Here is a 14,415-nt window from a genome sequence, read left to right on the forward strand (position 1 = left end):
GGTCTCTCTTTAAATCTCAGGCCGAATTCGTAGGTTTTCAGGATGATTGGATGGTTTTCTAGGTAATTTGCTGAGGACAGGTGACCTGGAGACCCTACTCCTCCGCCATCTTGCCCCTCCCCCCAAACTCCATTTTTCATAAGATTACTTTAATACTAAGTTTGGTAGATAAAGATCTTTTTTAAAAAATTATTTATTCATGAGGGGGAGAGAGAGAGGAGAGAGAGACAGAGAGAGAGAGAGAGAGAGAGAGACAGAGAGAGAGACAGAGAGAGAGACACAAGCAGGCTCCATTCCATACAGGGAGCCTGACATGGGACTCAATCCCAAGTCTCCAGGACCATACCCTGGGCTGAAGGCAGCGCTAAACCGCTGAGCCACCTGGGCTGCCCGATAAAGTTCTTATAACAGTGTGACTCAAAAGTTAGAGAAATATAGAGAAACTTAATTGTTCTTATTGTCCTTTCATTTATGAGGTGAATAGGCATATCTTTTTGTTACTTATTGTCCATTTTAGAAAATTCAAATATTGTTTAGGCACAAAAGACATCTTAATAGTTTTGTTATTCTGCATTTGGGAAAGGCAAAATTAAGAATAGTTAAAGGCACCTGGGTGGCTCAGTTGGTTGGGCATCTGACTTTTGGTTTTGGCTCAGGTCATGATCTCATGGGTTCTGGGATAGAGCCCCATGTCAGGTTTCTTACTTGTCAGGGACTTGGCTTCAGGATGCTCTCCCTCTACTCTGCCCACTAGTGCTCACAGGCACACAAGCACGTGCATGCACACTCTCTCTCAAAAACATAAAGAATCTTAAAAATAGAGAATAGTTGTTAGTAGGACAATGTAAATCATCAATATCTAAAGGAATAAATATTTATTGTTAACATTATAAAATTACCTAGTAATAAACAATGTCTATCAGGAAATTAACTTTTTTTTTAAAGAATTGCTTTTTTTTAAAAAAAGATTTTATTTATTTATTCATGAGAGATACAGAGAGAGAGGCAGAGACACAGGCAGAAGGAGAGGCAGGAGCCTCAAATTTATGGTCAACTAATATTCGATAAAGGAGGAAAGACTATCTACTGGAAGAAAGACAGTCTCTTCAATAAATGGTGCTGGAAAAATTGGACATCCACAAGCAGAAGAATGAAACTAGACCACTCTCTTTCACCATACACAAAGATAAACTCAAAATGGATGAAAGATCTAAATGGGAGACAAGATTCCATCAAAACCCTAGAGGAGAACATGGGCAACACCCTTTTTGAACTCGGCCACAGTAACTTCTTGCAAGATACATCCACGAAGGCAAAAGAAACAAAAGCAAAAATGAACTATTGGGACTTCATCAAGATAAGAAGCTTTTGCACAGCAAAGGATACAGTCAACAAAACTAAAAGACAACCTACAGAATGGGAGAAGATATTTGCAAATGACCTATCAGATAAAGGGCTAGTTTCCAAAATCTATAAAGAACTTAGTAAACTCAACACCAAAGAAACAAACAATCCAATCATGAAATGGGCAAAAGACATGAAGAGAAATCTCACAGAGGAAGACATGGACATGGCCAACATGCACATGAGAAAATGCTCTGCATCACTTGCCATCAGGGAAATACAAATCAAAACCACAATGAGATACCACCTCACACCAGTGAGAATGGGGAAAATTAACAAGGCAGGAAACAACAAATGTTGGAGAGGATGCGGAGAAAAGGGAACCCTCTTACACTGTTGGTGGGAATGTGAACTGGTGCAGCCACTCTGGAAAACTGTGTGGAGGTTCCTCAAAGAGTTCAAAATAGACCTGCCCTACGACCCAGCAATTGCACTGTTGGGGATTTACCCCAAAGATACAGATGCAATGAAACGCCGGGAGACCTGCACCCCGATGTTTCTAGCAGCAATGTCCACAATAGCCAAACTGTGGAAGGAGCCTCGGTGTCCATCGAAAGATGAATGGATAAAGAAGATGTGGTTTATGTATACAATGGAATATTACTCAGCCATTAGAAACGACAAATACCCACCATTTGCTTCAATGTGGTTGCAACTGGAGGGTATTATGCGGAGTGAAATAATTGGAGAAGGACAAACATTATATGGTCTTATTCATTTGGGGAATATAAATAATAGTGAAAGGAAATAGAGGGGAAGGGAGAAGAAATGGGTAGGAAATATCAGAAAGGGAGACAGAACATGAAGACTCCTAACTCTGGGAAACGAACTAGGGGTGGTGAAAGGGGAGGAGGGCGGGGGGGTGGGGGTGGAAGGGGTGAAGGGCACTGAGGGGGGCACTTGACGGGATGAGCACTGGATGTTATTCTGTATGTTGGCAAATAGAACAACAATTAAAAATAAATTTATTATTAAAAAAAAAAAGGAGAGGCAGGCTCCATGCAGGGAGCCCGATGTGGGACTCAATCCCGGGGCTGAGCCAAAGGCAGATGCTCAACCTCTGAACCACCCAGGCATCCCAAGAATTGCTTTTTTATTTTTTATTTTTTTACTTCTTCTTTATTTTTTTAATAAATTTATTTTTATTGGTGTTCAATTTGCCAACATATAGAATAACACCCAGTGCTCATTCAATAAAATGCCCCCCTCAGTGCATGTCACCCCCACCCCCTGTCCACCTCCCCTAGTTCGTTTCCCAGAGTTAGGGGTCTCTCATGTTCTGTCCCCCTTTCAGATATTTCCCACTCATTTTTTCTCCTTTCCCCTTTATTCCCTTTCACTATTTTTTATATTCCCCAAATGAATGAGACCATATAATGTTTGTCCTTCTCCGATTGACTTCTTTTATTTTTATTATTTTTTTTCAATTGACTTATTTCACTCAGCATAATACCCTCCAGTTCCATCCATGTCGAAGCAAATGGTGGGTATTTGTCATTTCTAATGGCTGAGTAATATCCCATTGTATACATAAACCTGCACCCCTATGTTTACAGCAGCAATGTCCACAATAGCCAAACTGTGGAAGGAGCCTTGGTGTCCATCGAAAGATGAATGGATAAAGAAGATGTGGTTTAAGAATTGCTTTTTTAGCCTTTCCGCCACCATCCTGGTTGGGTGTGGTTGACTGTGATCACCATGTCTTCTCACAAGTCTTTCAGAATCAAGCAATTCCTGGCCAAGAAACAAAAGCAGAATCGATTGACTTATTTCACTCAGCATAATACCCTCCAGCTCCATCCACGTTGAAGCAAATGGTGGGTATTTGTCGTTTCTAATTGCTGAGTAATATCCATTGTATACATAAACCACATCTTCTTTATCCATTCATCTTTCGATGGACACCGAGGCTCCTTCCACAGTTTGGCTATTGTGGCCATTGCTGATAGAAACATCGGGGTGCGAAATATCAGGAAGGGAGACAGAACATAAAGACTCCTAACTCGGGGAAACGAACTAGGGGTGGTGGAAGGGGAGGAGGGCGGGTGTTGGAGGGGAATGGGTGACGGGCACTGAGGTGGACACTTGACGGGATGAGCACTGGGTGTTTTTCTGTATGTTGGTAAATTGAACACCAATAAAAATTAATTAAAAAAAAAAAAAGCAGAATCGTCCTATTCCCCGGTGGATTTGGATGAAAACTGATAATAAAATCAGGTACAACTCCAAGAGGAGACACTGGAGAAGAACCAAGTTGTGTCTATGAGGAAGCATCACACATCATGAAATCGCAAACATAATTGGCACACATATATAAGGCGCATGGGGAGATCACATGTTCCTATCCTATCAATATGGAAACATCCTTCCTACCTGGCCAATAGACTTGTCTTATCAAGGGAATGATTTTCTCTGTTACTATGCCTCTATACCAGTAGGTTGGTTCAGTAATAAATGTGAGACCTTTCAGCTGAGCTGCTGTTGTGTCCTGATTTGTGAAGTACTGAATTCCCCCTCCTATCAGATCTCTCATAGCACTGTCTGATAGAACTTTCTGCAGTGATAGAAATGGCCCTTGACAATGAAGTATTTAAAGTGTGGCTAGAGGACACCTGTGTGGTTCTGTCTGCTAAGCATCTGCCTTTGGCTCAGGTCTTGACGGGGAGTCAGCATGTCTCCCTCTCTCTGCTCCTCCCCCTGCTCATGTGCTTTCTCTCAAATAAAATCTTAAAAAAAAAAAAAAAGAATTGATTAAAAAAAAATATTTTAGAAACCCTGGTGGCTCAGTGGTTTAGCGCCGCCTTCAGCCCAGGGCCTGATCCTGGAGACCCAGGATCAAGTCCCACGTTGTTGCTCACTGCGTGGAGCCTGCTTCTCCCTCTGCCTGTGTCTCTGCCTCTGTCTCTCAGGAATAAATACATATTTATTTGAGAGAGAGAGAGAGCACACAAGTTGGGGGGAGGGTCAGAAAGAGAGGGAGAAGCAGACTCCCCACTTGAGCTTGAGCGGGGAGCTTGACACATGGCTGGATCCCAGGATCCTGTGATCTTGGCCTGAGCCAAAGGCAGACGCTTAATGACTGAGGCACTCAGGTGCCCCCAAAAAGTAAGGGATTGTTTAAAACACAATTTTAGAATATGGTCCGAAGCTTTGACAGTTAACAGAATAATTTGGTGACAAAAAGGAACCTCTATTAATCTGATCATAGACTTAGTCATCCTACATAAAAAAGACCCACATTCTAATTTTACTCCTTTGCGACGTTATTCGTGTAATAATTTGTAGTAAAGGATTTATTCATGTATCTTTACTTATGCATACACAGATACATAAATATGAAATGAGCAATAATCTCAAGCTTTTAATTATAGTTTTAAATATAATCAACTTATCGGTATATTAAAGAAAATATACATTATATTAAATACCTATGACAACTTTATTTTATTTTTTATGACAACTTTTTTAATGAGTAAAGTGAAAATAATATCCATTATCTTAAATGCATATTTCTATTTCCCTATAATTCTTGTACCAAGTACAACTAACCGTTTATATTAATTCTTATCTTCAATCAAAAGAACTAACTTTTCTTTCTTTAAACATAAGGGACAACTACAGAACAGAAAGTAAAGAATTATTTAGCTATTTTTACTCCATGAGTAATTATTTCTTATTTTAACAGTTTTAGGAAGCCAAATATATATAAAATATTCAAAAGTATTTGCATATTTTGTTAGTTGATTGCCATAAAAAAGCAAGAATAAATATGTTTGTATCTGGTTTGCTTTTTTTCTTTTTGAAAGTATCCAGATATCCAAAGATTATTTGTAATTAACTTAGGTCTAAAATCTTAAAATTATCTAAGAATCTAGAAATTATAATTTAGCTAACATACTGAATTCTTATGATTTATAGCATTTTAAGAATTTCATAATATTAAACTTTTGAAAAGATATCCATTATTACTATTCTATTTAGTTGAATACAATTTTCTACTCCTAATTTCAAATTAAACACATTTGGAAACAGTGGTGATTGTGGAGGCTGAGAAAAATTAAGGCCATCCCACCTAAAGTTTAGCATTAGCACAAGTACAGCCATCTTAGGCCCCTGTGAATAAGAGCTGAACTTTACAGGAAAAACTGCAGAATGTCCTCAATGTCCTTGGCAGGGAATCCCATATCAGAAAGACAACAGAGCTCAGAATTGCCCTCGGCAGAGAATCCCATATCAGAAAGACAAGAGAGCCCACGTAGTAGAAAGTCCCATATTAGAATGAGAACAGAGCTCAATGCCCTTAAGCCCCATATCAGAATGTAAACAGAACTTGAGAAATTCCTCCACCCCTTCTGAAAATCCCCTAGACCAGCCTATAAAAAACCCAGCTGTAACCCACTTGGTGGTCCAAGTCCCTGCTCCGCTGTGTCGGGTGCACTTGGACCCAAGCTCGAGCTTGCAAATAAACCCTCAAGTGCTGGCATCGGTGTCGGCTCCTTGGTGGTTTCTTGGATTCGCAATCTTGGGCACAATAGTGATGTAGTTTTTGGAGCGTTGGTGAAGTCTGGAGCCAATGGCCAAAAAAGAATTCTTGAGACATCTCTGGTGCAAAAAGCATGATTTTATTAAAGCATGGGGACGAGACTCATGGGCAGAAAGAGCAAATACACTATGGTAGTGAGGAATGGCTGATTTGGGGAAGGTAAGGAAAAAGGGAAGTGTCCAAAAGGACTTTCATACACTAAAGAAGGGCCTCAGGATACTGGAGACCTTGCTGTTGTCCAGCTAAGGTTGTTTTTCCATCTAGCAAAGTATTAACATTAAGACAGTTGAGAGCTTCCTGGAGGAATGTCACACATATCCCATCTGGAAGTACAAGGGTGGGTGGAGGGGTTGGAGTGGAGTGGGGTGGGTGGGTTGCGGGGTCATCTTGTGCTTTGCCCTCAGCTTATCTTCTGCTCCCTCATCAGTGATAAGTTATTTAGGAAGTTTGAATTACAAAAAATTTAAATCTAGTCTTGAATAAACCAAAATAGTGAACTAAAGATAACGAATCACATCAAAATTCTTTTTTTTTTTTCTTAAGTAGGCTCCAAGACCAGCATGGAGCCCAACACAGGCTTGAGCTCAGGACCCTGAGATCAAGAATCAGATGTTCAACCAACTGAGCCACCCAGGTTCCCCTCAAATTCTTCCTTTATCCTGAAACTAAAGCCTCTTCTTATTTTATTACAGCTATAGAACAAGGCTATTATGTAAATATACTTTTCAGTGTACACAAAAAGTAACATGGTTTAGTAATTTTTAAAATTTTCTTTTAGACAAATTTGACTTTATTTGGACTAGATATTCCTAGGGTACATACAAGACAACTAAATTATTTTGTGGAAAATTAATATTTAAAGTTTCATAAGAGAGGAAAAAGAAAGTGGGACAGAATAAAGTAAAAAGGAAAGAGAAAGCCAACTACAGTCAAATATGTAATTATTACTATAAAGGGCTGGTTAAGTTTCCTCTGCAAGGTGAAGAAAGAAAGCTAATCTGTAGAAATACAGATTTTGAGGTATGCACACACAAAAAGAGTGGCATGTAACTGGTTTTGATATAACATGGACCCTTGACAAGTTTATCAAGCTGTATAATTAAAAAGGCAACATTTATTAACCTCCTAAATGTGGAGACCAAGGAGATGATATCTCCTAACTTAACAACAACAAAAAAACCCGATCTCCCTTTTAGACAAACAAGATAATCATGAGGGTTTCTTTTGCTTTTTGTTCTAAAGTGCCTCTTATTCTTGTCCAAAGCTCCTCAAAGGGGACACTGCAATTTTAAAATATTCCTCGTGAAACTGTACCAGTTGGAGGGATAAGCATACAATGTAGCATAATAGGGAGCAAACATGAAGGAAGCAGATGTTTAGCCTGGAAGGGGTGCATTTTTAGACTGAGAAAATCCTGTGAGAACTCAACAATTTGTAAAGATGGTGGTAATGAACTTTGCCTTCAGAGTTTGGTCAAAGGCAAACATCACCAATCCAAGGCTAAGCAAAACCCTCTGAGTCTGGGTAAATGAAGCTAAAGAAAGCAGGTCTCGGGGACACAAAGATAAGATTGAGAAGTCTTTATAAGGTTTTGAAATGATAACCTGAGATAAAGTTTGTCTAAAAGACACTGGTCTGAGGAGACTTTCTGAATGTCTCAGTTCCTGGGGCCAGTGCAAGGAAAAGCTTATTGAATCTATGTCACTCTTTCCCTATAGACCTTTCCTCTTATAAGCAACATTAAAGACACTACACAAGCAGGCAGACTATAGGGGCATGTGTAAAAAGGCTAGAAAACAGTTTCATCAAGGAACAATACCAATTCTGATTAGATAGCCAAAAATACTCCCAAGGGATCTCATTTCTAAAAAAGCAAAATAAACCCAAAGCTGAAGAACTTCAATGAAATATCAGAGCTCAATTCAGCATGAATTTACATCCCAGATATGGGCAGGTTGGCACCTCAAACAGGTAGACATGAGGAGTCTAAGATGTGGTCACTATTACTAAGTGGAAGAGCTGGGTCCAAGGCATTGTTTCAAGTGAATTTCAGTGACCCTCGGTTTCTGTCAATGCCCTCCAGCCAAAGACCACAAGGAGTGCACCTGGGTTTGAACAAATTAGGCTTCTTGCTTTGTGCCATGAAGACAAACACAAGGGAGATAGTGGGGATGCTGAGGTGTCTCTCTTTGTTGAAATGAACAATAATTCCAATTTGATCAACCCCAGGCATGTCCTGGTGGTCTTTGGCTGAAGGGCATTGACAGTGCATGAAATCAGGTAGTCTACATTTCAGCTTCTGCCACTTACTTACTGTATGACCTTAAGCAAATCACAAGTTCTCTGATACTCAGTTTGCTTATTTGTAAATTGTAACATTGTACCAGTATCTACTTCTTTTGGCTATTCTAAGACCTAAAAGTAAAATTTGTTTAAAAAACAAACAAACAAAAAAAGGGTGCCTGGGTGGCCAAAGCATCTGCCTTTGGCTTGTGTCATGATCTCCTGGTCTTGGGATTAAGCCCTGCATCAGGCTCAGCAGGGAGTCTGCTTCTCTCTCTCTTTCTTTCTCTTACTCTGCCCCTCCCCACTGCTCACGCTCTCTCTCTCAAATAAATGAATAAAGTCTTTAAAAATAAAAAATAACAACAAAACAAAACAAAAGTGATAGGTTGGGTCTCAATTGGTGCCTAGACTAAGTAGCTCAGGAACCTAGTGGCCTAGTGAATCTGGGTGCCTGTGTTTTGCTGCTGAGTGAGCAGTGAGTACTGCTCTATTGGCTCTGGAGTTGGCCTTAGAGTGAGGCTTGTATCTTGCAGTATGCCCTACTCCCCCACTTAGGGAACCCTTCATTTGAGAGCAATTTCTCCAACCCTATCTTGGACATATTTGTCCTCTAATTGTAGTGTACTGGGTAGTGGGAAGAAGACTAGACTCAGAGTGAGAAAAGCTGGGTTTCAATCCTAACTCTTCCAGTGCTAGCTGTGGGCTTCAGAAGTCTCAGTGTACTCATGGGTAAAATGGGTATAACAACCCTACTTCTTGTGTTGTACATTTAGCAGAGATTGTGTTTGTGTAAGAGGAGTGGGGTGATAAAATTATTCTTTGATCAGTTGACACCAAGGTTTATGTTAAGAAGAGGACACTCCTTTTTAAGGAAAATACTCCAATATGCCAATTGCAAGGAAGAAGGAGAAACTCTGATGGAAAGGACTGGAAGATAACATGTATGTAGCTAAACTGCCCCTCATAAGAAAAAAACATGAATTTGTGATGGGACAAAGAAGAAAAAAAAAAGGAATAGGAGAAGGGAGAAAGATGCAAGAACGAATCCATGGCAGAAGAATGGTTTGCACAGAGAAGTCCCAAGTAGTAATGTAGCCAAGGATTTTTAAATGCAGGAATGTTTAGTAATCAATTTTTAATTGTTTGTATTGCTGTAACATATGCCCCTTCATCTACTCAAACTTTGATAAATTCTGTTACTTGCATAAATGCTTCACGTGAGAGGTTTTCAAAGAAATCCAGGAAGAAAAGCAGCATTCCCAATTTGGTATAATGAAAAGCAGAAAGAATAAAGTGGCCATGGAAGATGAACTGGGGATGAATCAGAAGCTCATTAGGAGCCTAAAATCAGAACCACATTGGCCATAGGATTCTGAGCTCCCTCAGAATTCTTAGAAACCTTTCATCTGACTGTGAAAGGATAGGCTGACCCTCTGCTGGTACCTGGCTTACTTAACGCTGGGCAGGCACAGGTAGGTACTCCACACTAGTTGTGTCTGAATCTTCATTTAGTTAATGTCTTTCATATGCTTTCCAGACATGATTGTAGGCTCCTTCAGGCTAGGAGTGTGTCTAGAAAGGCTCCCATTTTTTTGTATTACCCTCAAAGCCTGGCAAAGTACTGGATACAGGATAAGAAGGAAGAGAGAAGATAAACAGGGAGAAGGTCAGGCTGTAAGTATTGACAACTGCCACTTATTGTGCTATGCCCTAGACTGGGGTGGGACATGAACTTAGTTTGGCTTGCTACAAAACCCAAACTCCTGATCGTTACATTATGCAGCCTGCCTCAGGCCTCATCCCATCTTGCTTTGCCTCAATCTTACCTAAACAGATGACACCAGTTCATCTGTTGACACCAAGGTTTCCTTTGGGACCAGGGTGTCTATTGCCTAGGAAGAGGCAGGCAAGGATGGAGTGCATTAACCTCTCCTTGCTCTACGGGCTGGAGGTGGGCACAGCTCCATAGTCTGCCCACAGTCTCAGATCCGGGGCTCAGTGTCCCTCGTGTCCTCCTGAATGTTATAAAGTCCCACAGAAATGGAGTTCTCAGGGGAGGAATAGCTGGAGGGTAGGGGTGCCTGCCCCATCCTACTAGATGGCAAGAGGAGCCCATACTGGTGGGAGAGTAGCTGCCCAGCCCTCCTGGGCTTGGCCAGGATTAGGGAAAAAGAGGGGAAAAGCAAGTCTCAGGATCCTAACAGACTAGGGCAGGGCTATCTCCCTGTGTGGGTCATTTGTTTTAATTTCTGGCACCATGATTTGTAGCATCATGTGTTTACCTGGAGTGCCCCACTCACAGCTTGAAAGCTGAGGCTCCCTTTCTTCTCCATCTTGGCTGCTGGCACAGTTTCCCAAGGAAGGCACCCCAGCCCCAGAGGGTAGACAATCTGCTCCATAGGAGGTGTCATCTATAGCCCAGAGTGACTTTTACCTGAACAAGCAGTCACAGCTGAAGGGCTTGGCCTGATTTCTCTGAAAGGGACAGCACACTTAAAAATACTGTGTGTATATAAAATAATAGTTATTTGTTTTTGGAGGGGGTAGAATCATATCTATAAAAAGGCAGTCCTGAGCAGCAGTGTTGAAAGAGGCCTGAGAAATTCCCTGAGAGGGAGGCAGATGTAGCCCTTATTGTTTGTGGGACCAACAGAGGGGCAAGGAGGGACTCTGTTTCCCTGGAAGGCAGAGGACGCAGATCGAAGACCTTATTTGCTTTCAAGGGCTTATGTCTTCTCCTCCCATGGGTACCAGGGCAAGAACAACCCCTCTTCTCCATCTAGCTGTGATTGGAAGAGGGCCCTGGGAGTCCTTTCCTGTCAATGGGGGCAGCCGCCATTGTTTAGGAACAGGTCAGTGTTTCAGGGACATGAACAAAGAAGGGTATGGGCAGTGTGGGTGGTGTAGAGGGAGTGGGGGCTGGCCAACCTGACACAGCAAGGGCTTCACTTTCAAGATATACCTGCCACCGTGGAGCAGACTCAAGGGGCCTGCACACTGCTGTCCCTCCATCTACCTGAAAGATTTTTCCAATGAGATTTCTCAGAAAAAGTAATAAGTGCATATAATTACAAATTCCCACCATACTAAAGACATAGAGTGAAAAAGTCTCCCTCTCACTCCATGCCCTCATCCCTTTCTCCAGAAGTTACCACTCTTACCAGGCAGGCTATGTGCATCTTCCCAGAAAGATCAGAGATTTCCCTTGAAAATGTTCTATTTTTTCTTTTGGATTAGCTTGAGTCTTAACTTTAGTGACTCCTCTTTTCTGACCTCAAGTTCAACCATGCAAAAGTAGAGAAAATGGTATAATGAGCCTCCATGTACCCACTAACCAGCTTCAATAATTTTCAACATTTGGCCAATGTTATTTTTATCTAACCTTGTAATTGTCTGGAGGAGGAAAAATCGCAGGCATCATGACATTTTCATCTATACATATTTTTCAGCATCTCTAACTGATAAAGACCCTTTAAAAAAACATAATCATCATGCTATTATCATAACAAATACAACAAAGTCCTTAGTATCATCTAATCCTCACTGGCTGATTCTGAATCCCACTGACCTACAAACTGCCTGCAACTTACCCTGCCTGGATTTCTAATATGGACATCTGGCTTAGTCTGAGAAGTACAGAAGGTTGGAGACTTGGGCCATAGCAGCCTAAGGTCTTTCCATCCTCCCCCTGGCTGTTCTTGCTGTTTGAACACCCTTTTGGAGCAGAACAATCTTCTGGGCAACTTCCAGGAATGAGAGTCTGGAGAGAGGCATTCTCTAGAGATGCCTCTGTCTTCTACTTGCAGGATGGCATTTGGAAAGCTTTCTCTGTACTGCATCAGTAAAAGGGAACAAATACCATTGGTTCTTAGCAATTAGATGAGTATTTGACAGCCAAGGATAGTAGTAGTATATTTGCTGCACTCAGAGATCATATCAAACATGCAGTCTCTTTGCAGGGACCACTGTGCCAAAGCTGGCTAAGTTTTTGTGTTGGTAGAGGTGGGTTATATGGATAATTGATTTCTCCACTTGCTAGTAGCTATTTGGGACCCCGCCCCCAGGCACTCCTGAGTTTATTCATCTGATTATTTTGGCTTCCAGGCTACCTTTCACTCCATCCCCAAGCCATCAGCATCTCCACAATCCACAACAAATACATCCCCTGCTCTCATTCATTCTTGCACTAATCCCTGAATCTTCAGGAGGGGAAGAACTCTCTCCTTTCCCCCCTCACTCCATGCCAGCTCAAAGTATGTGACATTTCTGGCCCTCAGCCCACAGTTCTTTTGGCCAAAAAGGCATGGCCAAGCCAATCGGCATGAAGTTGGGTGTGGAAAGTTCTAGTCACAAGTACATAGGACATAATATATTGCCTGCTAACCAGCCAGACTTCTGTGCCAGGGCTAGAAAGGCTGTAAGAAGCAGCCACTTGCCTTCCTAAATTTTGTCTGGAAGGACATTATCTTGGGAGAGGAGAAGCAGAGCCTCAGCTCCAGAAGCCTAAATGATAGCAGGTAACCCCAGATTTTCACTGGAATTCTGCCTTCTCTGTTCCTCTTTACAGTCTTCTCTGTGGACGTGGTGGGAGATATGGACAGCCACATTGGGCACTTGAGCCCTTGCTTAGTTTCCTGGGAGAAATTCACTGGCCTTTGCTTTCATTGGAATGCTTTTCAGTGTTCAATCTATTCAATGTACTAAATAAAACCCACTTGCCCAGTGGCCTTTAAGAATCTGGTACGATGGGATCACTCCACAGAGAGTGGAAGTAATATCAAAGTATTTTGGAATTATTTGCAAGAAAGATGCACAACCAAAGCTAGTTATGATTGAGGGGGCTCAGATCCTCTGAGATACCATCAGAATTTCATGAAACAAACTGTTTACTAGTTTCATACAATCCTGCTTTGTTCCCCGAAAGCACCCAGTGCAGACAGCAGGCTGCTACCAAAAAGGCTGGCAGTGCCCTCTTGAGGAATCCCTGGGCACTGCCAGGGACCCAGCTGGACTTGAGAACTTTTGCCAGGAACCAATAGAAGCAGAACTGAAAAAATAGGTGGGAGTAGGTAGGTAAAAAAACAAAAACAAAAACAAAAACAAAAAACCTTGGGAACTTGGAAAGAAACCCTATAAATTCTGTGTGGGAAGGCTCAAGAGACAGGTGCTAAAGCACAGTGTCAAGACATACAGAGTGACTACAACATACTAGATCCTAGGGAGCTGGAACCTTAAGGCACTGGGTACTGTGAGCATGACCAGGCTGAGCCCCTTTCCCATCCTTGGACCTAAAAACAAGGTGGAGACAGGACGACATAGTCCATCAAAGAGTGTGGAGAGAGAAAAAGAGAGACAGAGAGACAGGCAGTCAAACAGCAGAGATGGAGAGATTAAGACTTGGGGAAAGGACAGAATGCTAAAGTAAAGTGCTAGAGATGAAGGAAAAGAGAAGAAAAATGTGGTTGAAAAACTGATGTTTGTGAGTTTACTGGGAACAAATCTTTTCTTCCAAGTAGCCTAACATTCCCCAGAGCTGCTGAAAGTTCAAGGGCAGATTTGTAAGGAGGCTCAGCCTGAGCAATTTCCCCTGCATGCAGAGATATCTTTTCTATCTGAGCCATGAAAAACCATCTCTCTCATTGCCTAAATCAGAATCCCAAAGTTTGGACTCAGTTCCTTCTGCCATCTGAGGAGCTGAGGGCACACATTTGGTGACTTCTTGCTTTTGGTCCTCCCTCTCTTCCAGGGCTATTCTGATAATGATCATCCAGGAGTTAATTGTTGGCAAAATCCTACAACCCAGCTTCCTCAACAGGCAGAGTCTATGACTGGAGAGCAGGTATAGCGAGGTCAGGAGTCCTGGGAGCTTCTACCATCAGTCATGTGGTCTTATTCTAGTCTGATCTGCAAAACTGCCACTATATACTTCTGCAAAAGAGGCATTTCCAAGGACCCTTTCTCTTTGGGGTGGGATTCAGGACCTGGGTGAAGCCACAGGGGCATCTATAGAAGACTCAACCACTTCCTAATAGCAATGCCCAAGCCAGAAACATGTCCAAGGTTACAGCCCAAAGAGAAAACTGTAAGATTCAATCTTGCCTCTCTCCCCACCCCAGGATGATTGTAGGCTCTGTTTAGTATCTCCTTCTTCTCCTCTCTATCCCCAAGGCAAAGCTATAGGG

The 14,415-nt window shown here is 41.8% G+C and overlaps 1 protein-coding gene across 1 annotated transcript; it reads left to right on the forward strand.

Annotated features, from left to right (window-relative positions):
• The first annotated feature begins 3,102 nt into the window (after nt 1-3,102).
• Nucleotides 3,103-3,670, forward strand: LOC121483571 (60S ribosomal protein L39-like). The gene is made up of 2 exons (XM_041742243.1): nt 3,103-3,151; nt 3,564-3,670. The coding sequence occupies exons 1-2, from the start codon at nt 3,103-3,105 to the stop codon at nt 3,668-3,670; spliced, it is 156 nt and encodes a 51-aa protein (XP_041598177.1).
• Nucleotides 3,671-14,415: the final 10,745 nt, after the last annotated feature.

Source organism: Vulpes lagopus, chromosome X, assembly GCF_018345385.1.
Source record: "Vulpes lagopus strain Blue_001 chromosome X, ASM1834538v1, whole genome shotgun sequence".
Lineage (NCBI taxonomy): Eukaryota > Metazoa > Chordata > Mammalia > Carnivora > Canidae > Vulpes > Vulpes lagopus.